This window comes from Watersipora subatra, chromosome 10 (genome assembly GCF_963576615.1).
Source record: "Watersipora subatra chromosome 10, tzWatSuba1.1, whole genome shotgun sequence".
Classification (NCBI taxonomy): domain Eukaryota; kingdom Metazoa; phylum Bryozoa; class Gymnolaemata; order Cheilostomatida; family Watersiporidae; genus Watersipora; species Watersipora subatra.
This window is the reverse complement of record NC_088717.1, coordinates 1,809,649-1,835,181: the sequence shown is the minus strand read 5'-3', so window position 1 is coordinate 1,835,181 and position 25,533 is coordinate 1,809,649. Positions and strand designations below refer to the sequence as shown.

The window sequence follows — 25,533 nt, the reverse complement described above, 5'->3', positions numbered from 1 at the left end:
GATCAAGCGCTATAACATCTCCAAATGTCTTTTATACGAAAACTTTAATTTTAATATTTTTGATGCACATCTCACTTGAACTAATAGTGTCACTCTTTTTTATTGTCTATGCGTAGATACTGAACAGGCATCAAAAATGATTTGGAAAACTCGTAACACTGCCGCTTAGTTCTGTATTGATGATAAGCAGTTATAAGATTAGACTCCTTGCTAGTGACAGCCATTGCACTATTAATAAATGTTTGTCTAGTAATCTTTTACACCTGCATGTAAGACATTTTACTAATTATAACCTGCATGCTCGGCAAAAGATTTTTTGCGGAGAGTTATCGCTACTTACATTTAACGGTAACGCAATAGAGATGACTCCTATCCTTAGACCTATTTTCGTGAAATAACTGGGAGATTTGAAAATATCGACTGCGGAGGGTTCGAATGCGTATCGTATAGCCGTGCAAGTCTAAGAATAGAACTTCAACAAAATTAGTACTGCTGCGCCCCACAATGATTTCCGTTTGCATCATTTGCTAGCGAAAAGCAAATGTCATACTATTAACTCACAGATGGACGGAGTATATCACGACGAAGTAGAGATAGAAGATTTTGAGTACGATGAGGACAACGAAACATATTACTACCCTTGTCCGTGTGGTGATAAATTTGAAATAACGAAAGTAAGTACAAATATGAATCATAGATTTTAACATCCACGTGAGGTTTGCCTTTGGAATTTTGCTAGGTTTGTCAAATAACGCTTTCCTTATTTTTATCAATCACTATATCGATTATATGAAACTATCTTTGTGCAACGTCTCTGGATGGTTATTCAAGCTTTTATGGGTGCATGTTGTGGAATATGCTGAAGCAAAGCATTTTGCTAGATTTATATGGGTTTATATGGAGTTGTAAATGTTAGACCCATTCGCCCAATCTTGGAAAAGTTTGCATACTTTTAAGGAAATTGAACTCTAGTAGCCATGGTGAAAGGTGCTGACAATATTTTGCTTTTATTTATTCGCTCACAACTTGCTTATCAAATCTGGTTTATTCTAGGAATTCTTAATAGGTATTTTTTAGAAATTGGCCTTTCAAGTGGCAAATGAAGTTGCATGTTGCTAAATGTGTTGCTTATGAGGAGTCATCATTTTTACTGAACAAAACATATATTGATATTTAATCATTGGAGAGAGACGACTAGTACGCAAGCTCAAACATTTTTCTAAATGCTAAAGTGAAGGCATTGCACCTTTTAATAATGATCAAGAGAATCTGCATCACACTCGTCGAAAACTGAACACCTACGTGTCACATATTCGGTCAAATGCTTTTTTCACTCATTGGCCCAGAGCTTTGTGTAATTCAATACAGGACATCTGATGGCCATCCAATTAATCCTACGAACAACTATGTCCATTTAAATAACTTATAGTGATTTTGCAAAGCGGTAACTCTTTTCTGTTGTAATTGTGTGTTCCATGACTTCTTACGCACTCTGGTCGATTGGAAAGAGATAGGCCTAAATCTGAAGAGGTTACTTACTAAAGATGTTACCTAATAACACATGTTACCTAATAAAGAAATCGCTCTAATGCCCCATTATGGGGTGAATGCGATTAATTGATTTGACTTGTCTTATAGTCATGTGGACCGACATACAGTTATGTACCACATAATTTGTTCATTTTTGGTTTCCAGTGTAGATGTTGGAATCATTTAGCCTCTTTTCTCAAAGCATAAAATTCAGACCATCTAGTTCTATTTATTATTATAATATCTTTTCTTTATTGTTTCGCATTTTTTTATTTGTGACAGCTGGAACATAGTTAATTGTTAAAGTATGAGTTTTGGATTAGAACTTACATCTGAATAGTTTGTTCTATTCAAAAAAGTGGTGAGTAACAGTTGTCGTAAAAAAAAAATGTAACATTTTGTGCAAGCTGTATAAGTGTATAAGCTGTCTGTGATACGTATGTAGGTCGGCCATGCAGTTTAGTTGAATCTTCATACAAACTCAAAATAAGGTGTTTATCTGTTGTTAGGATATTAGATGTTGTGTTATAGCTATGCTTTGTTTCACAAGTAATCTTCGAAGATTCAGACCACTCCTAATTGTGACTTGTTTTAGAGCATGTGACGCTGTCAATAACAATTCCGTCAGAAATTATGACGATAAGACAACACCAAATAAATAGTCGTTGTTAATTTTTCATGTCATGTTCATCTTGAATTTTGAAATTTCTAATACTTTCATATTTCTAATACAGTCATACTTCAACTTACGAGCTTAATGCGTTCCGAGACTGAGCTCGTATGTCAATTTACTCGCATGTTGGTGCAATTTATTTATATATAGAACAATTAAATATATATTTATTGGTTTCCATACTCTGTAAAATGCAAATAAAACACTCAAAACAAGATATTGTAACAGAAAGAACATGTTGGTTATTGTCCTAACTTACCACTTGCTTTCAAAAAACAACAACTAAAAAATAATGCAAGGAAATGTGTTAAATTAAAATGTAAAATTAAATACATACAATAGCAGCTAACGCTAGCATTTGCCAGAGAGAGATATATAAGTTATCCTTCATTACAACAGTTGACTTTGATAAATTTGGATTTTATCAAAGTCTTAAAAGACAAACTTAGAAGCAAATCTAAAAGCAAACTTTCATTTTTAACTTAACGTAATTAAAATTTCTTCGGCATTCATAGTCTGAAGTTTCTCGCTAGTTAGCTAATTTTTCCTTTGTTTCACTTTCACGACTAGCCGGCCGTTTTAAGATGAACCTATCTAAGGACGTTTGCCTTTGTCGCCCTTTCAACATGTCGCGATTAGGACGAACACAGGTGTCGTCACAAAGGTTTAATGCACGACCACTAGCCAACTTGTCCGAATGTCTGTTTTTATAGTTTTGATAAATAGCAGCGGCCTTTTCAAATAGCGTCGTTTCAGTTACGCTGTCACCGGCCAATTGTTTATCTTATATCCAATGCCTGAGCGGTCTCTCCATCAGCGGTGGTGAAGATCGCCGCGCCGTTTAGAAACTACGGTTAGTACTTTTGCGAGCTAAATGCCCTGAATATAATCCTTCTGTTTGATAATTGTGGATGTATTTCTGTCATATTGCTGAGCTAGCTCAATCATGCATACACATTTCGCATATTTTTCAAGAATTTTCCGTTTAATATGAATTGTTATCATTTGTTTTTTTGCATTATTTTTCATTTTACTGGCAAACTTTCGGTCTACGCACAGTATGTTTAATTCACATAATTCTGCACTGAAAAGCGTGCACAAAACACGGTACAAAAGTATAACCTGTGCAGTTGAAAAATACAGATTGATGCTGTTGTCATAAAACACCTCCAGCATACTTGGCAACTGACTCACGTGCTCGTATCTCAAATATGGCTCGTATGTTAGTGCTAAAACTTGCATAAAAGCTGGCTTGTATCTCAAGTTTCTCGTACGTTGGCGCACTCGTAAGTTGAAGTATTACTGTATTGCGTATTTTTGTCATATGTTGTACCTAATGAACAGTTTCTACATGGAATAGTATGTGGCGTTACATCACAGGAGAATATTGACAATGAGAGCGGATAACTCTGATGATTCGACTAACTTATAACATTACATTCGGATTTATTTTATAGGAAGATCTGCAAAACGGAGAGGAAGTAGCAACTTGTCCCAGTTGTTCACTTATTGTAAAAGTTATCTATGATCCGGTAAGACATATGAGAATGTCTGATGCGGTTGAGAAACTTAGCTGTCACCGTTCTGTGTTTTTGGGACTCATAAAAGTAATAAAAGACGCTAGTCTACTATTATATCCATTAATGAATGTTTTCTAAAGTTATGTGTTGTTGTAAACTAAACTGTTTGTAGGCTTATCTCACCCATTGCTTACTTGAATATCCTAGTAGTTCTCTCGTAACAATAAGCCCTCATAATGACAACTCAAAGTTACGGCGGCATATTAGAAATAGTGAAAATTGTCGAAGATATGCTTTTACTGATAGTGAGTCACTGAGGCAATAAACTCTTTATGTACATACTGTATTTATGTACATATGGTATTTATGTACATATGGTATTTATGTACAGATAGTATTTATGTATATACGGTATTTATGGACATACGGTACAGGGTATTAGGCTAATATCTGAAGTGTTATTTGAAGCGTTATAAAAAGACCTATGGTGTATGCAAATGCTAAATAAAACCAGAGTTGCCAAGGAGGTAAACAAAGAATCAGTAAAACTATGTAGCATCTACGGCAATGTACTCTACAGTAGACTACCATATGTTTACTCATTACTGCATGCGCAAAAGCTAAAAGAAAAAGTTATAATTTAATTTGTTATAAGTTTACAATTATTATTTTGAAAACGCCGATAAAAAGGAGGTGAAGAAAAAAGTTGAAGAAGTACAGTGTAAATAGCATACACATGATATACAGTAGCATATTACCAAGTTTGAAGGGAGATTCGTTTAGCGGAGGAATCTCTTAAAAAGGCATTCTGCAAAACGTTACCCTGGAGGGTCATGCAAATGAGGGGTACTTGTATTATTTTTCTGTTGGTTCCTATCTCTTTTGCTTGTGTAAAGAATGGAGTACACAGGTCTCGAAATTACCAACTTTCAGAAATGCTGACTGAATCTTATAATCGTTTTATGAACTTCTAATGTTGAAATTTCTTCTAAAGCAAATTTGTACCTCGCGTACCATCCTCATGTACCATCCTTGCGTACCATCCTTGCGTACCATCCTCATGTACCATCCTCATGTACCATCCTCATGTACCATCCTCGCATACCATCCTCATGTATTATCCTCATGTACCATCCTTATGTACTATCCTCATGTACCTTCCTCATGTACCATCCTCGCGTACCATCCTCACATACCATCCTCACGTACCATTTTCACGTACCATTTTCATGTACCATCCTCATGTACCTTCCTCATGTACCTTCCTCATGTACCATCCTCATGTACATTCCTCATGTACCATCTTTAAGTACCATCCTCATATACTATCCTCATGTACTATCCTGGGGAACCATTCTCGCGTACCATCCTCACGTACTATCCTCATGTACCATCCTTGCGTATCATCCTCATGTACTATCCTCATGTACCATCCTCACGTACCATCCTCATGTACCATCCTCATGTACCATCCTCATGTACCATCCTCACGTACCATCCTCACGTACCATCCTCATGTACCATCCTCATGTACTATCCTCACGTACCATCCTCACGTACTATCCTCATGTACCATCCTCATGTACCATCCTCATGTACCATCCTCACGTACCATCCTCACGTACCATCCTCATGTACCATTTTCATGTACAATCCTCATGTACCATTTTCATGTACCATTTTCATGTACCATCCTCATGTACCATCCTCACGTACCATCCTCACGTACCATCCTCACGTACCATCCTCACGTACTATCCTCACGTACCATCCTCACGTACCATCCTCACGTACCATCCTCACGTACCATCCTCACGTACCATCCTCACGTACTATCCTCACGTACCATCCTCACGTACTATCCTCACGTACCATCCTCACGTACTATCCTCACGTACCATCCTCACGTACCATCCTCACGTACCATCCTCATATACCATCTTTATGTACTATCCTCATGTACCATCCTCATGTACCATCCTCATGTACCATCTTTATGTTCTTTATTCCTGTCTTTAATCGGAAAGTTATTTATTATTAAAACTTTATTTTGGCGTGCCTTATATTGTAATAGAGTTACTCAGTCTTACTGTAATAGAGTTACTCAGTCTTAGTGTAATAGAGTTACTCAGTCTTTGCTAACAATTATTATTATTATTCTCATGAAAACACATTTAGTAGGTCACCCATATTTGACAAATATAGTAGGTCGCTCATATTTGACACATAGTAGGTCACCTATATTTGACAAATATAGTAGGTCACCCATATTTGACACATAGTAGGTCACCTATATTTGACACATATAGTAGGTCACCTATATTTGACGCATATAGTAGGTCACCTATATTTGACACATATAGTAGGTCACCTATATTTGACGCATATAGTAGGTCACCTATATTTAACGCATATAATATGTCACCCATATTTGACGCATATAGGAGGTCACCTATATTTGACACATATAGTAGGTCACCTATATTTGACACATATAGTAGGTCACCCATATTTGAGGCATATAGTAGGTCACCTATATTTGACGCATATAGTAGGTCACCTATATTTGACACATAAAGTAGGTCACCCATATTTGACACATATACAGTCAAACATGGATAACTCGAACTTCAAGGGACCGAGCAAAAGTGTTCGAATTATCAGAGCATTCAAGTTATCAGAGCACTGTCACAAGTCCATATATTTACTTATTTATTAGTAGATACATGTACATATACAAACTATAATATAAATCAAAAGCACAAATGGCTTGTTTCAAATTAAATGCTTCTAATGTAAAATTTAAAACGTTTTCATGAAAAAGTATAGAGATTTTTCTATCACTTGAGATTGGTTTGTTGTTTGAGGTGATGTTATTGCCAGGACGTTTTTCAGATTGACATTGGCAAAACTTGATCGTTGTTGAAATGCCCAAAAGAAAAGACATTTTTTCTTTTGGGGTTTTACCCACGATCAATTTTGCCGTTTTTTCTTGAAGTTTATGCAGATTACCTTACTTTACCTGGGATTCGTTAAGAGCAACACTCCGAGGCAGTTCAATTAGAAGTTTTACGAGGTTTTACGGTACATTCTATATCACTCACGCTTTTTTAATAGATACTTATTGAATGTACACACGTATTCTGTGTTTAGGTCAAACGATGAATAGTTTTTTGTAGCTCAGACAACGTATACGTTTAATTACAACATTTTTTAAGACGTTTTAAACATTCAACATTCCGACGTTGATTCAACACGGAATCAACGTCGGAAAACTATTCATCACGGGCTAGCCGAGTCACGCACTCAAGGATTTTCGCCACGCACATACAAAACAACATGCGATTTTTGTTTTGTATGTGCGTGGCGAAAATTCTTGCGCGCGTGACCCAGCTAACCCGTGCTATTCATCGTATCGCAGTATAAATCAAATTTCACCAAACTTTTAGAAAAGTCGTTGACAAAACTATTTTGCCGATGGTGGTAATAACGACGCTTATGAATTACGAAAAGATGAAGTTTACCTCTATGGCTTTGAATAAAGTGATTTTCTAAAGCGAAAACAACCGTTTCGGCAGCTGTTGGGCAAAAAAACAGTTCGAATTAACAGTGTTGAGTTCGAGTTATCTATAGCAATTTATCATTATGTGGGAACAGACCAAAGGAAATGTTCGAATTAACCATGTGTTCGAGCTATCCGTGGACGAGTTATCCATGTTTGACTGTATTAGGTCACCTATATTTGACACATATAGTAGGTCACCTATATTTGACGCATATAGTAGGTCACCTATATTTGACGCATATAGTAGGTCACCTATATTTGACGCATATAGTAGGTCACCTATATTTGACGCATATAGTAGGTCACCTATATTTGACGCATATAGTAGGTCACCTATATTTGACGCATATAGTAGGTCACCTATATTTGACGCATATAGTAGGTCACCTATATTTGACGCATAAAGTAGGTCACCCATATTTGACACATATATTAGGTCACCTATATTTGACACATTTAGTAGGTCACCTATATTTGACGCATATAGTAGGTTACCTATATTTGACGCATATAGTAGGTCACCCATATTTGACGCATATAGTAGGTCACCCATATTTGACGCATATAGTAGGTCACCTATATTTGACGCATATAGTAGGTCACCCATTTTTGACACCGTCAAATTCCATCATTTGCATAGCCAATGCCTTGCCTTTACTTGGTATTCATGTTGGCTTAAGAAAGAAACTAATGCATCTGTGAATGTGATGGTTTAAAGAGTTGATTATTGCAAAACTAGATATCGCGAGAAAAGTGTTTGTGTGCAATTCATATAGAGAGAGAGAAAAAATAAACAATGAGTACATGAAAGTGTGTATGAAAAAGGTTACTGTTGCAACAGAAGCTCGTTGTGTTCAAAGTTTAATTGGCGATATTAGTACCTCTCGATACTGGTACAAAGGTATGGCAGTGAAGCGCACAATGTTACTTCGTCTTTGTACTTTGTAGATTTCGCTATCACCTTTAAAATAAACTGGAAATAGGATTGCAATGGCACATTTGAAATTAAAACAACACATTTGAAAATTAGAAATTGACCAAAAAATGGACTTTTGAATGGCTTTTAAAGAATATCAAAATAAAACTCAAAAGGTATTGTTAATTAATAATAAAAAGTACTTATTTAGTTTGTAACCTGCAATCCTGATAAAAAAAAGATGAGTTGAAAATGATGAGAATGGCTTAGCCCAGTGGTTACGCGCGTTTGTATGTTAATTCGCCATTTACAACGGAGTTGTCCTCACTAAAACATTGTCACTATAACTTGGCAAACGAACACTGTGATTTATATATATTGATTAGGACATTTTCAGCAAAAATATAGCTATGCACAAATAGCTATCAAAAATTGTTGAGGTATTCCAGGTAATGAATATGCTGGTAATGTAACAAATGAAAATGTCGAAAGAACATCATGGCTTTCCCTGCCTATTTCAATTCTCATTGGTCAATCTATTTGTCATTTAGGTCAAGTAGGGTTGGCGTACACTTAGCTACAACAGGTATCTCTTAGCCTGTCTTGACAAACTGTTGTTTTTGCGGAGTTGTCTCCTGTGCGAGCGGAGCGAGCAAACAACAGCTTGTCACAATACGCCCTGCACCCTATGCATCAGCTGCACTGAAAGGGAGTTGTTCTCTTCCGTCTATGGGGCTTTGCTGCGATGTTATGTCGGCCGCTCCACTGGTTGTCAAGACAGGCTAGGTATCTCTATGCTACGGGTCAGTCTTGCATTTCATCGGTGATTAATCAGCCAGTCCTCTACAGCTGGTCCTAGTAACTTTAGGAAAACATTATTAATGGTTGATAGAGCTAACGGATCTGACCAAATTCTTACCGCAGTTAAGCTAATATGATGTGTAACATTTTCCCAAAGAGTTCTATAGTTTCCTTATGACTCAGAATTCATGGTGTAATTAATAATGGCTTGCATGGCAATTTGTCATTTCCTCTGAGGTAGGATGGAATGGCAGTCTACACAGCGACCTGAATGTATTTCTGCCGCACAAACTAGCAAAATCTGTCTACATTCGACCTCAGATATTTATCATAGCGGTATTAGCTACAGGTATTCTATACAGCCTTTAAAAACATGAAAACCGCCTAATTCTGGTAGTACTAATATCAGCAGCGCTATTACTAGTAACAACTCACTTTCATTTCCTAGAATGTACATACTGAGAGTCAGGATGCCACAACTGCGACATTTGATTGTACTTTCAAGGTTGAAGTTCACTAGAGGCAAAATAAAATACACTGGTACTAGGGTTAGTCTTGCGATGAATTCCTGAATGTCTACTCTTCCAAACCTATTTGTTGAAGCCAAAATAGGTTTTGCAAAAGTTGATAGTTACATCCATGTATGGTAATATAGCAGGATTTATAGTCTGCAATTTGTGTGAGTTTGTGTAAGCTAGAACCAACGAATAAAATATTTGGTTCACCATCTGTTTTCCTTATTTCAACGGGGAAGACAGCGCAGCTAGATTATTCTGCTCATCTCTACACACTGGAGAACTAGCAATCTGATCATGTTTGTTTCTGGAATTAGTTTTAATATGAAAGTCGCATAGCTAGTACGTAATTCCCTCAAATCATTTATGCTAACCCAACTCCTTTGAAATGAGCTATTGATAAGATGTACCCTACAGGATGAATAAATTCATAAATTCATCCTGTAGGGTATTATGACACATGGACAAATCTGCTTTACAGATGTTGAAAAATCTGTTTCAGCGGAAAGCTGGGCCAGCTGATGTCGTCAATTCATCATGTAGCTTATGGTCCTGTTTCCTACCCTCCATAGCTGTTAACCAGCCAAACATTCATGTTGCAGGAAGACTTTCAACGGGAAGAGAACTTGTCTGCAAAACCTGTCCTTGTTAAAGCGTGAGAATCTCAGATTGAAGCGGAAAAATCTTACACAACTTTCTCTCTCTTCCAAACTGTTATGATTGTTTCCTGTCGCAGTTTGAAACCAACAAAATACTCCATCCTTGTCCTCATTAGTAAATCAATTCATGTGGAACATTCAAGTCTCATGTACAAGCTTGATATGTTCCAAATTATTCGACATATGATGACTGTTATGAACTATATATAGACCTTCGTACATCATTCTTAATCCAGTTCAAACCTGTACATCAATGGTAGCAGGCCTTCAACATCTATATGCGTATATGGTTATTTTATCGTTGTATATTTTTGTACAAATATATATCATGCTACACAAAACACATTAATATTATGACACATAAAAAGTTAATAAATATGGAGAGATAATTATATGTCTATGGAATTCAATCTACCACAGAAAAATTAGTGATATGGCTGCATGCTATCTACAAAGGAATATTTCCATGCTTCTTCCAGGGATTTTTTAGCTTCTTGCCACGTAGCAATTCCAGATCCTCACACAGTTTCCTGCGGGTCATTCTTGGTTCTATGATGTCATCCACATAGCCTATGTAATATACCAAGATCGTGTTTATAGGTTTGAACCACTGTGGCAAATTAAACTATATATACTCTGACACCTTTATGAATTGCATTGAGGGCAAGTTCTTAATTTTTATTTAGATCAAAGATACCCTAGGACACTTAAGTATTCGCGGCATCTAACTTTCGCGTTTTCGCGGAGTGATCATCACGCGAAAAATTCATGCGCGAAACTAAACTATCATAACGAACTAGCGAAAATTCGAAATTAAATAGCTATGTTCTACACAGGCCTGTATTCACTGGTTGCAAGTTGGGGGGCTAATGTTAGACGACTAGTTATGAACATCTGGGGTGTGGAGAAGGAGGGGGGGTGCTGTAAGCTCCCAACAGGTTTCTCTTATGTAGGGCCTCAGCCGGGCCTCTCACGTGAAGTTTTAAAAAATTTTATTGGCAAGTATCAACATTTTTCTATTTTTTGAGATTTGCTTTGTTTTAGCTGATGTGACTGACAAAACGTTTTAAAATTAAAACAGGCAAAACTTGTATGCAGTTAAAAAGCTCAGAAAGAAGACATCTTTTTCTTTTAAGCGTTTTAACAAAGATCATTTTTGCCGATTTTATTTCAAGTTCATTAAGTAGGATATGGGCAAGCAGATGTTTGCTAAAACTTGATATTTTGCAAACCTTTACAAAAGTCGTTAACAAGAATATTTTGCCGCTGATGAAGATAATAATGACGCCTAAGAACTACTAAAAGTTGATGTTTGTATCTATGGCTTCGAATAAAGTGATATTCTACAGCGATAAAAACCTTTCTATAGCCGTTGGACTATGAAATTCCTAAAAAGTTGGGGCGTCTTAGCCGGCCAGCTGTCCAAGGGAATACAGCCCTGTAGTTCATTGATACCCACAACAAAATCATGATATTAGAAATGCAGATAATTTTGTGTGTGATTGAGCTCATTGGGAAATTTCTAGTAAATTCGTTAATACACCGAATGAGCAGCATGGCAAAGCAAATTAAGATAACAAGTTTTTTTGGAAAAGCCAAGACAAACGAAGAAGATGATGATATCAGTTTAGTCACCGAATTTGTAACTGATGAGGATGAAAGTCTGGTAGGTGAAGTCATACAATTAAATAATACTTATTGTAGTGATGAATTTTACTGCCAACCAAAAACGATAACAACCCTCACCAGGTCCAACCATGTTATACAGTTCTGGTTGTGATGTTGGTTGTTATCTATTTTCTTTTTTATGAGACATGTACTGTATTTGATTTTTTTTAAATTTGAAATATTGTGAACTCAAAACGTGCCATGGCCATCGCTTGCTATAAATACTTGAGATCTAATATTGGTACCATATCGGTCACGACGGAAAGGACCGAGACGTCATTGATAGTCCAAGAAACAAATGGCAGCAAGCGATCACGTTGAATTATCGATTTCTGCCATACATTTATACCTGCGGGTTACAAATACAAACTAGTCGCAAATATAAAAACTTTTTTTACTAGAGGACCGGACCTGAGGAATCTAATTTGTTTGTTCCACTGTATTTATTTTCACATCACTATATTTTCGCACTCATCAGAGCTGCGAAATTAAGTTGCAGCGAAATTTTACTCTGTGTGCTACTCACGAAACTAAATACTAGCGAAATATAAGTGTCCTAGGGTAGTACAAATTGAGAGTGTACGGCATTGGAGAACAATTTTCGCAAAACACCTTGTGAAAGCTGGGTTAAACAGAAAGCTTTCATGGTAAAACGATAGTTATAAACTGTTTGTCAAAGTTTGATAGCATCGTTATGCAGTCTTAATTGTCACTTGGATCAAAAACTTGCTGAACAAAACATGCGTCATAACAAACCTCTGACTGCTGCCGGGAATGGATTAGCAAACTTTTCAATATATTCTTCCTCTTTTGATGACTGGTCATCAGCGCCCCGAAATATTATGGATACAGCACCCTAAAGGTCAAGGACAGATGTTAGGCAGCTGAGGCATATGATGCATACAATTTACATTTCTATGATAATATGACAGGTAGTGTGATGGTCCTTAAGTACTAGTGAAGAGGATATTAGTGCTAGTGAAGAGGATTAATTGATAGTCCTTAGTGCTAGTGAAGAGGATATTCTCATCACAAATGGCATGAAGTGCCATCAGTATTGCTCATAAGCCTCTCATCGGTAGGTTAAACTCTATTGCAGAGTTGCTGACTAAGATATCTTGACCATTTTAACTTATTTCACAGTTTAGGCTAAAGGGAGATTGAGGAATACACGAAATGAGGCAAGTTCGCAAAGCTTACCAGTGATTGAGTGGGAGAATCAACATACGTGTACTTATTTCTACCAACAAGGGTACAATGATGTATCATTAATAGAGCAAGCATATAAACCATCACAAGATACTTTCCTGCGTTTAACCCTGACAGCTATAAGGTTGGGTATTCATGATATTAATAGGGCTATTTACAATGAAAGTCTCCTTTATACAAGGTAGAATAACTCTTTAAAATGGTTGTAAAAAGATACTATTTAGCACTTGCACTGCAGGTTGTTTATCTCATCTCTAATACTACTCCAGAACACCTCATGAACATCAGCAAGTTTCGAAGGCAGCGATAGACAATAAGGTAAATTCACAGAGACAACCAGCTTGTTAGGCTAATCACTGTTGCAGGAACTGGCGGTTGACTCCAAATGATACATTATAATATTGTAGTTTGTCAAATTATAATACAATGCCATAATGTTTTCGTCTTGTAGCAAACAGTCGTAAAAGGATAATTTATTTCAGAAATTTCAGCTGACTAAGAGTAAACTTTGACCGGTGAATCTTTCCTTCCTAGCATAGATGAGAGCGCAAGCCCATTGGCCGAGATTCAACTAAATGACTCGAGCAAGCCAATGACAGGCTTATATTATAGGTATGCAAACTCCTGGGAATGGTCAAACTGTTATACTCTATGTTAAATCGTTTAACTCTGTCATATGAATACTATTGGTAATACAGGTTAACATAAAAATGGGCCTGTCATATGTTAATTTCAACTGAATGACCACAAGCTATGTATTACTAACAATACATGCAGCATGCACAGACAGCCACCATCGACACAGCTGCATGCTATAACTTGTCTCACCTTAGCACCCATGACAGCCACCTCAGCTGTAGGCCAGGCGTAGTTAATATCACCTCTCAAGTGCTTGGAGCTCATCACATCATACGCCCCTCCATATGCCTACATCAACATATACATGGCAAGACATACCAGCCTGATCACAACCCGCAAACCTGTCATGGTTTTGCATCTGATACCGCAAGTTTGGTGATAGTACTAAACATGCTACAGACTCACAGCCAGGCTACAGAAGTGGAAAATGAATAATTCGCACATTCACAACCGGGTCAGGCTTTGCGTACTGCTACCAAATTTCTAAACGTTTCATTTGAACGTTTGACAGGTTCCAAAGAGACAGACGTTACCTTTCTGGTTATCACAGTAATTTTAGGAACAGTAGCCTCAGCAAATGCATAGAGAAGTTTAGCACCATGTCTGATAATGCCCCCATATTCCTGCTGTGTTCCAGGTAGGAAACCAGGTACGTCCACAAAAGTAATAAGTGGAATATTGAAGGCATCGCAGAAGCGGACGAATCTCGCACCTTTAGTTGACGAGTTGATGTCCAGGCAGCCTGATAGATAAACAAACATCAACGTGATAAGTTATGTGGTTAGCCATTTTTCTAGTGCAGCTTACAAAATCAATGGGAGTTGTCTTCTCATAAAGCAGATCATGAATACAGTACAAGTATCTTTTGTGTTATCTATGACTGACAAGAGCGCGCACAATTGGTGCTTCACAAATACCAACCAGCACAACTGGTTAAAACTATCATCCGACATTACATTTGTCATCTGTTGAAAAAATGGTTGACATAAGCTATTAGAAGCTAGTGAAAAATGTTAAGAATTAAACTGCTTTCATATTTCTAAAACTAAAACAGAGAAGTACACAGGTTTGTTTATGTAATATGTAAGTGTGTTTTGGTGAAAAAATATTAAAAAATAAAAACTCTCCTATTGTAAGCCTTTCTGATGCATCAAGTGTTGCTATAGCAACAGAGCTATCTATGACTGACTACTCAATAAGCCAGCATTCCCAGGACTCTACTGGAAAGCCAGTCTGAGATACCACCATGAGTAGTACCAAAACAAATCTGAGGTGTATTCTAAAATACATGGAGAGATCACCTATTATAATCAATGAATTAGATTATGATGACAAGTGAATAACTCCAAAACTAGCCTTCCAATGTAGACATAGCAAAATATATACAGTAAAAAATATATTCATGCTGCATTATGGTTACAAGATAGCTATGGGGCAGCATAGATTATTAACTCAACAACTTGAAAATTTCCTGCTAAATTTTTAGATAGTTGATTGTTTGAGAAGTAAAGTGTAATGTGGGCATTTACATCATTCTTAGAGGGACTGCTAACAGTGCAGCTATCTCACAGGATGGCTTTCCCAAAACAATCAAAGGTCTACACCCCTTCTTTCCTTCCACAAAACTGATGAAGATATTGAACTACATCTTTAAGCATACCAGCAGCAGACTTGGGCTGATTACCGACAATCCCGACTGTCCTTCCATTCATTCTAGCGAACCCAACGACAATGCTTTTGGCATAGTCCGGCATTATTTGAAAGAATTCTCTATCGTCCACTGTCTATAAACAAAAGCATACAGCTAAAAAGCAAAAATGATGACAGAAAGAAAATGTAGCGATGAGATGAATCAATGAGTAGAGAGAAGGTGAGAGAAGACACACCTCTTTTATGACATCAAGCATGTCGTATGCTGCCGTAGTCTCGAGAGGTATCACCGTCTGTAAGCTCGGCACGTCTCTATCCCATGGATCTTCACACTGCCGTATTGGAGATTCGTCTGCATCAAGAGCACATATATTAACAAATTATTACCTTTGCAAATATGCATTCAACAGTGCTGACAGAGCTTTGAGAAAATAATTAATGGGTCACTACCTAACTACCTTCAGAGTAAAAATACTGTAGTACAGCCCAAAACAGAGATTCACTAATAATATATGCTGGATTTGAGAGGAAGTAACCCACCTAAAGCTCTGCAATAATGAGTGCGCATACCAACATTGTCTTATTACCCGACCGTGATCACACCTGTTTAGTGTTGTCATGTCACTTCAATCATAGCATTTACCACGATTTCTTACTACTAGAAAATTCATACACCCCTTAGCCACAGGCCAGAATTAAACAATACTGTGTAATGTGGGTCTGCAATCATTTTTAGAAACTTGCTGAGCACATCGACTGAACTCTTAAAGGATACAGATATAACCAATTAGAGATTGCGGAAAAATGGTAAAATCTATTTAGTAATTTTTAAACATTCTATCCACTTCCTGTTCCTATGCATCGAAACCATCAGCAATATCCTAGCGATTTACATTCTTGCACATGCTAATTAAAAAACTGATATTCAGCAAGATATCATTTCTCCTATCAGACAAAACCACCTGACAGGTCGTGTCAGGTAGATTCGACTACTGCACCTTGGTTGCTGAGAGGTAAAAATCCATAGAAGTGGCGCAGGGTCATCAGCGCCTCAACATCGTTATCAAAAGCGCCGTGAGCCACACCAGAGGTTACTGTGTGAGTTTTAGCTCCGCCCAGCTCCTCTTGCGTCACGTCCTCATTGGTCACAGCCTGGTTATGACAGAAACAGCAAAACTTGTAGTAAACTTTGACTGCAAAGTTGATCCGTCCGGAAATTTGCTCCGAGCAGATACTCTTATAACGAATTCCAAAGCTCAAAAGACAATGATAAATATTGGAGGTAATTACAAATAGCATTGAAATGCAACATATAAAAGAATGTAAAAAATTAAACATAAAAGCTTAAATTATATGCAGAAACTTAACTAATTAAGTAGCAATAAATTAGGTTTTTGTAACACCTTAAAAACGCATGAATGGAAATAGGATAGGTGGTAGAGCAAGTGGTTGAAGTGTAGTGATTTACTCTAACTTGGATGAGTGTGAACTTTATTTACTACCAAGGTATGAAGCCAATGAGGTCATAGAAATAATGATAAAATTATAAAGGCTGTCAATTGATTGGAATCTGTTTATTTCTCTGACGTAGTTATTACAGTTTGGTTATCGCCTTGTCACGTGATGTTCTCACGTGAATTGAAAGGCCAATAAAAAGCTCACTATAAAACATATCGTAGCACTAGTTTATGACAAACACTTCGAGTTTTACCGAAGACCCCGTATCAAATATAGATGCTCGCTACTTTACAGTTTTGTTTCGGCATTATTCAATCGTCAAGTCGTAATCTGATCACGGGACCCAATACTTCGCAAATAACTTTTGCAGCACTTTTCGATTATAACATGTAACCAACAGGCTCGTCATGATTATTAGACGATGATATGTACTCTTTCGAGCTAAGGTTAAAAAGTTTAACGATTTTTTACCGTAAGTTATAAGATATCAGTGCTAAAAGTGACAGCATTACAACGACGATAAAACAGACGCGTAAGAACAATAGACATGGTTTTATTGAATGCGTGAAGTATATTTGTGAAAATATTTCGACAAATGAGGTTGCATGAAAGTGTAAACAGAAACCATCTCTCATAACTACGTCCCATTTGAGCCGTTTTGGAAAGCGAATCCAAACTTCGCCGGTCTCGTGTGACTGCAATTTTCTGTTCGTTTTTTAGCTTTCAAGTGCTTGTAATCACATTTCCACATATTTTGCACCTACAACACAACAGAGTAAGACACGGTGAGTCTTTTGATACCAAATAACTGTAATGTGAATTTTGTTGCAAGTCAACCTTTAAATGATGTTGTGGAGTGTTTGACCTTGAGAACATAATTTGCATACATCAACTCTAGATAGGTGTTTAGCTCTGTAACGTTTACCATATACAGCCACTCAGTATAGGATTCTATCCGTGGGTATATGGGTCGCGATCTCGGTAAGTGAGGTTAAATTTATCACCTACTAAATTTGCGTAATAGCAATAGCAAGTTAATAAACTCAATCCCACATGCTTTTGTTGTGTTTCCAAGATTACATTTATTTAGGCCAATCAAGTATGATCTTTCAAAATCTGAACTCTGTTTAACTAACAGAAGCTTAAAACAGCCCAAATTTGCCTCGCGAAGCTATTGCTATGCAAACAGGAAATAATAAAAGGTGGCGTCGCGCAAGTCAAACGAGCGTTTTTCATTGACAAGATTGATAATAAAGATATAAATGATACTTTCGAAGAATACTTTGGCAATTTCACTGATGCAGAATTATCTGAAGAAAACTCTGGCAATTTCACTGATGCAGAATTATCTGAAGAAAACGAAGGCGTTGATGTAGATGATTTTCCATGTTGAATTGATGGATGTCATTGATTTCTATAGGTTAATGTAGTGACATGCTTAGTTGTAGAGTTGTGTGTTGTGTTTTGGTTGTGTAGAGTTGCTAGTGGTTGGGTTACAAAAAAGCGGCTGCTTACAAAAATAACTTACTCTAACTTACTATAGATACAGTTTAATGCAGCTTTATTTTTATATTTTTTATTTCTACCAGCTATTTTACTTCTAGGTACAAAATTGCAATAATTCGTAAAAATTTGAACAACATAGGTTGAAAACTGATGTCAGAAATTTATATGTAAAGATGACGGTAAGTCAAGGTTTGCTCGTGTTTATGAATCATTGAGCCGATCTGAACCAATAATTCGAAAGATTACCATACTTTTCGGACTATTAGCCGCTACTTTTTTCTGATGATTTGAGCCATGCGGCTTATATAAGAGTGCGGCTATTCTGTGGCTTTTTCTTTCATCGCTAGGGCGCATTAACCATAATATCCGGTTAGTGCGCCTTTAACGATGAAAGAAAATACGAAACAATGCCTAACGATACTGTTCCGTTAGGCACTAGGTTAAAAAGCGTCGGTTAATACGAAACTGTGCCATTAGACACTGTTCCGTGTTAAACAGCAAAGTTGCCGCCGTGTTAAAAAGCACCGTCCTGAATTCTGTGGCCTACACGAAGGTGCGGCCTATGTATTGTTTTATTATCGGTTTTGGGAAAATAAAGCAGATGCGGCTTATATAGGGGTGCGGTTTATAGTCCGAAAAGTATGGTAATATGCAGTAGCGGTGTGAAGACCAACCTTTCATTTGTTAGATTGGTACAAAGTTAGCCAATGAAATCAGATGACATGAACAAGTTCCGGCACTTCTGAGGAAACAATTTTAAGTATTCTCATCATAACTTAGTAACTCTTACATCAAGAGCGATGGTCATAGCCTATCTGAATTCACTACATCAGGACCTGTGATGGTCATAGCCTACCTTGACTACATCAGGACCTGTGATGGTCATAGCCTAGTTTCACTACATCAGGACCTGTGATGGTCATAGCCTACCTTCACTACATCAGGACCTGTGATGGTCATAGCCTACCTTCACTACATCAGGACTTGTGATGGTCATAGCCTACCTTCACTACATCAGGACCTGTGATGAACAAATACGAAGTATCCCTGACCATAAAGGTAAAGTCAGTTAGAGCGGGAGAGTAAACGGCCCCTCCCGCGCAAGGCCCCATGATCATGGAAATTTGTGGTATCACACCAGATGACAGTACATTCCTCTGCAAAAGACAATGCAACATAGGTGTATAATAGGTTGGAAAAACCTTTCATGCTCTGTTGTTATGCATTCTCTAGAATTCTGGCTCTACCTTTTTGATGAACTAATGATATGAACAACAGCAGCTCTCATTTTCACACACAAGATGTGCTGCCTCAAACCAACAACTGAGCAATTAAAAACTACATACAAGTTAATAGGTACAAAATTCTTTGTAAGTTAGGTTTGCAGTAATATGTATCGTTTAAAATGCTGCATATTTCATAAACATTAGCATGGAGGGAAGGATGCCAGTTGTAGAGTGGATGCATAGGAAACAAGACTATGGCAAAGGGTCTAATATAGATTAAATTTCCTAAATGGTAAGCTCAATATTCACCTTGACCCACTCACTCGCGTGATTAACATCATAGCTTGCCTATTCTAAACTAACATTCTTAGCATGGTCACCAGTTTCCATGTAACAAGTAAAAATCAATAGAACGGGGTAGCAGTGAAAACCTCAAATATGTCAGCATATCCAGCTAGAGATTCAACACCCTCCTGTATCCGAGCTCCTCCGCTGTCATTCAAACCGATGACTGGAGCACCAACCAGCATGGCTTGGTCCATAACCTTGCATATCTTCTTTGCGTGCACCCCAGATAAACTGCCTCCAAACACAGTAAAATCCTACAAAAGTAAACAATTTCGAGTACGCAAACAAAAATGCTGCCGAGCCTGACCACAGCATTTCCTACAATAATGCTGACTGTAGACTGTCCTTAATACCCAGCTGCTTGCTCACTAGTTGGTCAACTTCAAGAAGTAGTAGTAGATTCTCCTGCACTTACAAAAGCCTTTCTTGATAGAGTTGGGTAAATTAAAAAATAAATACATGTATCTGGAAAAATTCTAAAAACTATTTAAATAAATTTGAATGTGTTCTGAATTTTTCAGAAATTACACGATAACTTGTTCTTATATTAAATCACCTAAAGCAGAAAGTAAATTTATCTCATGCAAGCATAGCAGCGAATACTGAATTCGATGTTCAAGAGACGGGGCATAAATATCGGCCGGTTTGCTATTTAAGTCCATTTCTGTCTTTGATACAAACTAAGCCAAGAGTTGATCCGATAAAGCACTGAAGTTAAAATTAACTACAACATCCGATAAGACTAATAAAATCATTGACCAAAAATATAAAAGCGTCTCAATACGACATTTCATCTGAAATACAAGGCTCCAGGTTCTCAAATATCCAAGAATTAGCTTGCTGATACCTAATACTAATATCCTATAATACAAATATCCTATAATACCAATATCCTATAATACCAATATACTATAATACCAATATCCTATAATACCAATATCCTATAATACCAATATCATATAATACCAATATCGTATAATACCAATATCCTATAATACCAGTATCCTATAATACCAATATCCTATAATACCAATATCCTATAATACCAATATCGTATAATACCAATATCCTATAATACCAATATCCTATAATACCAGTATACTATAATACCAATATACTATAATACCAATATCATATAATACCAATATACTATAATACCAATATCCTATAATACCAATATATTATAATACCGATATCATATAATACCGATATCCTATAATACCGATATCCTATAATACCGATATCCTATAATACCGATATCCTATAATACCGATATCCTATAATACCGATATCCTATAATACCGATATCCTATAATACCAATATCCTATAATACCAGTATACTATAATACCAGTATCCTATAATACCAATATCCTATAATACCAGTATACTATAATACCAGTATACTATAATACCAATATCCTATAATACCAATGTCATATAATACCAATATCCTATAATACCAATATACTATAATACCAATATCATATAATACCAATATCCTATAATACCAATATCCTATAATACCAATATCCTATAATACCAATATCCTACAATACCAATATACTATAATATCAATATCCTATAATACCAATATCATATAATACCAATATACTATAATACCAATATCCTATAATACCAATATACTATAATACCAATATCATATAATACCAATATCCTATAATACCAATATCCTATAATACCAATATACTATAATACTAATATCATATAATACCAATATATTATAATACCGATATCATATAATACCGATATCCTATAATACCGATATCCTATAATACCGATATCCTATAATACCGATATCCTATAATACCGATATCCTATAATACCAATATCATATAATACCAATATACTATAATACCAATATCCTATAATACCAATATACTATAATACCAATATCCTATAATACCAATATCCTATAATACCAATATCCTATAATACCAATATCCTATAATACCAATATACTATAATACCAATATCATATAATACCAATATCCTATAATACCAATATCCTATAATACCAATATCCTATAATACCAATATCCTATAATACCAATATACTATAATACCAATATCATATAATACCAATATCCTATAATACCGATATCCTATAATACCGATATCCTATAATACCGATATCCTATAATACCGATATCCTATAATACCGATATCCTATAATACCGATATCCTATAATACCAGTATACTATAATACCAATATCATATAATACCAGTATACTATAATACCAGTATCCTATAATACCAATATCCTATAATACCAGTATACTATAATACCAGTATACTATAATACCAATATCCTATAATACCAATGTCATATAATACCAATATCCTATAATACCAATATACTATAATACCAATATCCTATAATACCAATATCCTATAATACCAATATCCGATTCTGGGCTGAGAATATGTTATACCATGAACAGTTTGATAAATATTCCTACAATATATAATACAATATACATGTAACTTGACAAATTTGACAATGAAGCAACTATTGGTAGCCACGGTGAAATCCATGGCTCCACTGGCTACTGATGCTGAGGACTCTGATGTCACGTAAGATGCATCATAGTTTTTTAATGGACCATAAATGTTTAGAGAATACTTTGATTGTCCTTGACACCCACGGACCAGATCCTAAACTGATTAAGATCAGGAGCTAACCTTGAATGTGCATAATACTGTAAACATGAGCAAAAGAGTTTGGTCTGGAAACCTCTCCACAACTTTTGTGTCGTTATGAACTTCTAATGGTTTGTTAAGTTACAAACTAGTAAGCGTTATTAATATCATTGAAGGAAATTGAAATGTTGATAAAAGGAATAGGATACTCTTCACTTCATTCAACTCAAATTGACTTTTCCTTAATTGATCTGGTAAAAACGTAGAGCTAAGTTTAATACCAGGAGTTAACGTCGTGAGGTATAAAAGTATCTATTTATAACAAAACTCCTATAAACTGGACAGACCTTTTTAATACCCAATACTGAGATAATATCCAATATCATGCCACATACCAAACCAGTTTATTCTATCATACACGATGTTCATTATCAATACCAGTCTAGCGATATTTACTATCAAATATTTACACTTGCATCTGAGATGACATTTCAATAGGTAATACTGAACCCGAAGTTGTCCACTATCAATAGAATGATGAAATTCACCTTCACCTTGCGCGGCAAATAAATAATGAGTTTACTTGCTCAAATGAATGATTATCAAATGCTAGCACAATAATCTACTTGTACAAGTTGCACAATAATACACTTGTACAAGTTGCACAATAATCTACTTGTACAAGTTGCACAATAATCTACTTGTACAAGTTGCACAATAATCTACTTGTACAAGTTCATGACTGCAAACTTATGTCTCACCTGCGAAAAAACAAAAACGGGTCGTCCACTGATGAGCCCTCGACCAGTTATCACACTGTCTCCAGGATATTTGTGGTTTTCCATACCAAAGTCAGTGCAATAGTGCTCCATAAACATGTCATATTCCACAAAGCTGTCTGGGTCACAAAGCAGTTTGATTCTCTCTCTGGCTGTCAGCTTACCCTTAAGCAATATAACTCTTTTGGAGCAGAATTGAACAAAAGTTTTTGTAAACATCTGATTATTCTGGATTCCTTGTTGATAACAGGTATGTCCTGAAACTTATATTTGTATTACATTTTGAATAAGCGTATAAAAATGGTGAAGCATGCATTTTATAAGTCTTTTAGGCAATGTGACTATCACAGCAAAAATTACTGCTGCAAGCAAGAAGCTGAAAATGCAGAGAAAAAATATTATACTTGTTTGTTAGCTGAAATCTTTGCAATTTATAAAACAAAAAGTATAGCCTAATTTGTTGAAACCCTTTGATGAATTATAGCTTAATAAATCGAGCTTTTCTGTCGATTTAGTTAGCTTAATGGTATTGTTTTTTCTCATAAAGTAAAACTTGGATTTAGATAAACAAGTTTTCAAATTATTCAACTTGCTCTTTGCCAGACCTGCCAATCCTGGAGTGGGAAAAGCTGTGAGAGTCTATTTTGGGGGCAATGAAAACGCGAGGATTTGACAAGTGGGGTAAATTTTCATAGCGTATGAAAACACCACAGCAAAAACACTCTCACGCCCAATGTGTGAGAGTTGGCAGGTATGCTCTTTGCAGACCTGCCAACCCAAGAGTGGGGCAATGCGTGAGATTTGGTTTTGGGGCAATTGATGTATCAATGATAGTATATAGGAAATTGGGGCAAAAATCTCACGCATTTTCATTTTTTCTTTGGGGTGATTGCGTGAGTCTCACGCCCAATGCGTGAGAGTTGGCAGGTAAGGCTCTTTGCTGCAGCAAAGATGAGTCTAGATATCAGTGACAGTATGACAAGCCAACAACCATGACAGCCAATTTTTTTCAAATCTAGTCAGATTTTCGCTCTATTTTAATAAATAAATAATTTTTAATTTTTCGCTTATTTTTTCTATATTTAAATTTTCTATGTTTTTTTAATAATTATCTACGAGATCCTGTTGCACATTTATGCACCAACCTTCTTATGTTGAGCAGCGATCCTCTTTTCACCGCCACCAACAAGTGCCTCGTCTCTTTTTTCTTTAATACGTTGCCGCACACTTAATGAATGTGCAGTAGTTTGCCATCGAATCGGTGGGCGTATATGTTTGGCTTTTTTTGCATGAAAACATGCGTTTATAAATCTTTGAAAATTTAGCGAACTGGCCATTTTTAGAACTCGGCAAGCGTATAAGCCAAGTACATAGACTAGCAAGTGAAAACCTATTTAAAAATATTCTGTTGTATCATCGATTCTGTTAGGTCCTAGGCGCACCTACAACGATTCAATTTTCGACTAAAATCACAAACGTATACAGCAGCTGTACTTGTACTTACTACGTCCATAGAATTATCTCTCCCTAGAGTGATAACTGTGCATTCAACAACACGAGCGTTTCCGTTGCCAACAAGGAGCGTTTAGGCCACGCCCCTTTTTTGTGCTAGTCACTCGTAGTGATCGACAGAACAATAACGTCAGCCATGAGAATGATCATGAATTTCCAGTTAAGATAGTAATTATTGTTCATATTAAAGAAATGATGATTATAGTTTATTACTCTAATATATGCTTATTATTTAAAGCAATTCAATACCTACATGCATTGAAAAGGCACTGAATAGATGGTGTTAAGTAAGTGAGTTAATGCAATCAGTTACTCCAATGATTTACAGCCCCCACACATGAGGGGCTGTATATCATTGGTTATTCATAAATAAGATAGATAGTCATACTGGGGTTGTATTACATTGGTGTGATGGGAAGCTAATCGACTGCCATCAACTGAAAGTATTGACACTGTATGGTGATAGAGTGATTCATGGTCACCTCAGTTCACAAACAGCCCTTGCATGTAATCTTAGATTTCAATACATATCAATCAAATACATAGACTAGCTTGAAGCAAAGATGTCCACTAGTTAGTGGACATCTTTGCTTGATGTAAGCAAGCAAAAAGTTTGAAAGTTAGAGTGGCAAATATATTAAATAAAAATAAATTATACTTAATTCTACTAACTATAATTATATAAAAATAAAATA

General features: G+C 36.2%; 2 protein-coding genes across 2 annotated transcripts; one reads left to right on the top strand and one right to left on the bottom strand.

The window, feature by feature from the left end:
* The first annotated feature begins 508 nt into the window (after nt 1-508).
* On the top strand, nt 509-10,520 carry LOC137406622 (diphthamide biosynthesis protein 3-like). The gene is made up of 3 exons (XM_068093226.1): nt 509-674; nt 3,661-3,735; nt 10,123-10,520. Exons 1-3 carry the CDS (start codon nt 564-566, stop codon nt 10,177-10,179), a joined length of 243 nt encoding a protein of 80 aa, XP_067949327.1. The 5' UTR covers nt 509-563; the 3' UTR covers nt 10,180-10,520.
* On the bottom strand, nt 10,465-24,668 carry LOC137406621 (propionyl-CoA carboxylase beta chain, mitochondrial-like). Its single transcript, XM_068093225.1, has 11 exons — nt 24,472-24,668; nt 23,309-23,491; nt 19,967-20,137; nt 19,314-19,466; nt 16,344-16,497; nt 15,582-15,697; nt 15,356-15,479; nt 14,229-14,437; nt 13,885-13,983; nt 12,604-12,703; nt 10,465-10,749 (listed from the first exon to the last, which is right to left on the bottom strand). The coding sequence occupies exons 1-11, from the start codon at nt 24,661-24,663 to the stop codon at nt 10,628-10,630; spliced, it is 1,623 nt and encodes a 540-aa protein (XP_067949326.1). The 5' UTR covers nt 24,664-24,668; the 3' UTR covers nt 10,465-10,627.
* Between the last annotated feature and the right edge of the window lie 865 nt (nt 24,669-25,533).

Coding starts and splice junctions, on each gene's coding strand:
- LOC137406622 (XM_068093226.1), top strand. CDS start 564: ATGGACGGAGTATATCACGACGAAGTAGAGATAGAAGATTTTGAGTAC. Junction 675..3,660: donor ATAAATTTGAAATAACGAAA/GTAAGTACAAAT, acceptor TTTATTTTATAG/GAAGATCTGCAAAACGGAGA. Junction 3,736..10,122: donor TAAAAGTTATCTATGATCCG/GTAAGACATATG, acceptor TTCATGTTGCAG/GAAGACTTTCAACGGGAAGA.
- LOC137406621 (XM_068093225.1), bottom strand. CDS start 24,663: ATGGCCAGTTCGCTAAATTTTCAAAGATTTATAAACGCATGTTTTCAT. Junction 19,467..19,966: donor GATATGCTGACATATTTGAG/GTTTTCACTGCT, acceptor TGTCTTTTGCAG/AGGAATGTACTGTCATCTGG. Junction 15,480..15,581: donor TGCTTGATGTCATAAAAGAG/GTGTGTCTTCTC, acceptor TTTTGTTTATAG/ACAGTGGACGATAGAGAATT.